Here is a 211-nt window from a genome sequence, read left to right on the forward strand (position 1 = left end):
GGCACTGCGCATCGGTTTTTTGAGTGCTGTGCCCTCTCTCCCTCGCAGACGGCAGTGCGATATTCCGGGGCTGCTTCCGCCGGCCGGACAACATCTCCATCGCCCTGCCCGTCAGCCAGCTCATGCTCAACATGTCAGTGGACAAGTGTGTGGATTTCTGCACCGAGAAGGTACCAGGGTGCCCCACGGCTTTGCCTGCCCGCCAGCCGGC

At 63.0% G+C, this 211-nt stretch overlaps 1 protein-coding gene across 1 annotated transcript in view; it reads left to right on the forward strand.

Moving 5' to 3' along the window:
* Window positions 1-211, forward strand: part of WSCD2 (WSC domain containing 2) — a gene marked incomplete at its 5' end in the record, with an annotated part of 7,189 nt that overhangs the window by 1,601 nt on the left and 5,377 nt on the right. Inside the window, 1 exon segment of the mRNA XM_009870071.1 lies at window positions 49-170. Within this exon segment, the coding sequence (XP_009868373.1) occupies window positions 49-170 (122 nt within the window).

Source organism: Apaloderma vittatum, unplaced genomic scaffold (assembly GCF_000703405.1).
Source record: "Apaloderma vittatum isolate BGI_N311 unplaced genomic scaffold, ASM70340v1 scaffold19825, whole genome shotgun sequence".
NCBI classification, from domain to species: domain Eukaryota; kingdom Metazoa; phylum Chordata; class Aves; order Trogoniformes; family Trogonidae; genus Apaloderma; species Apaloderma vittatum.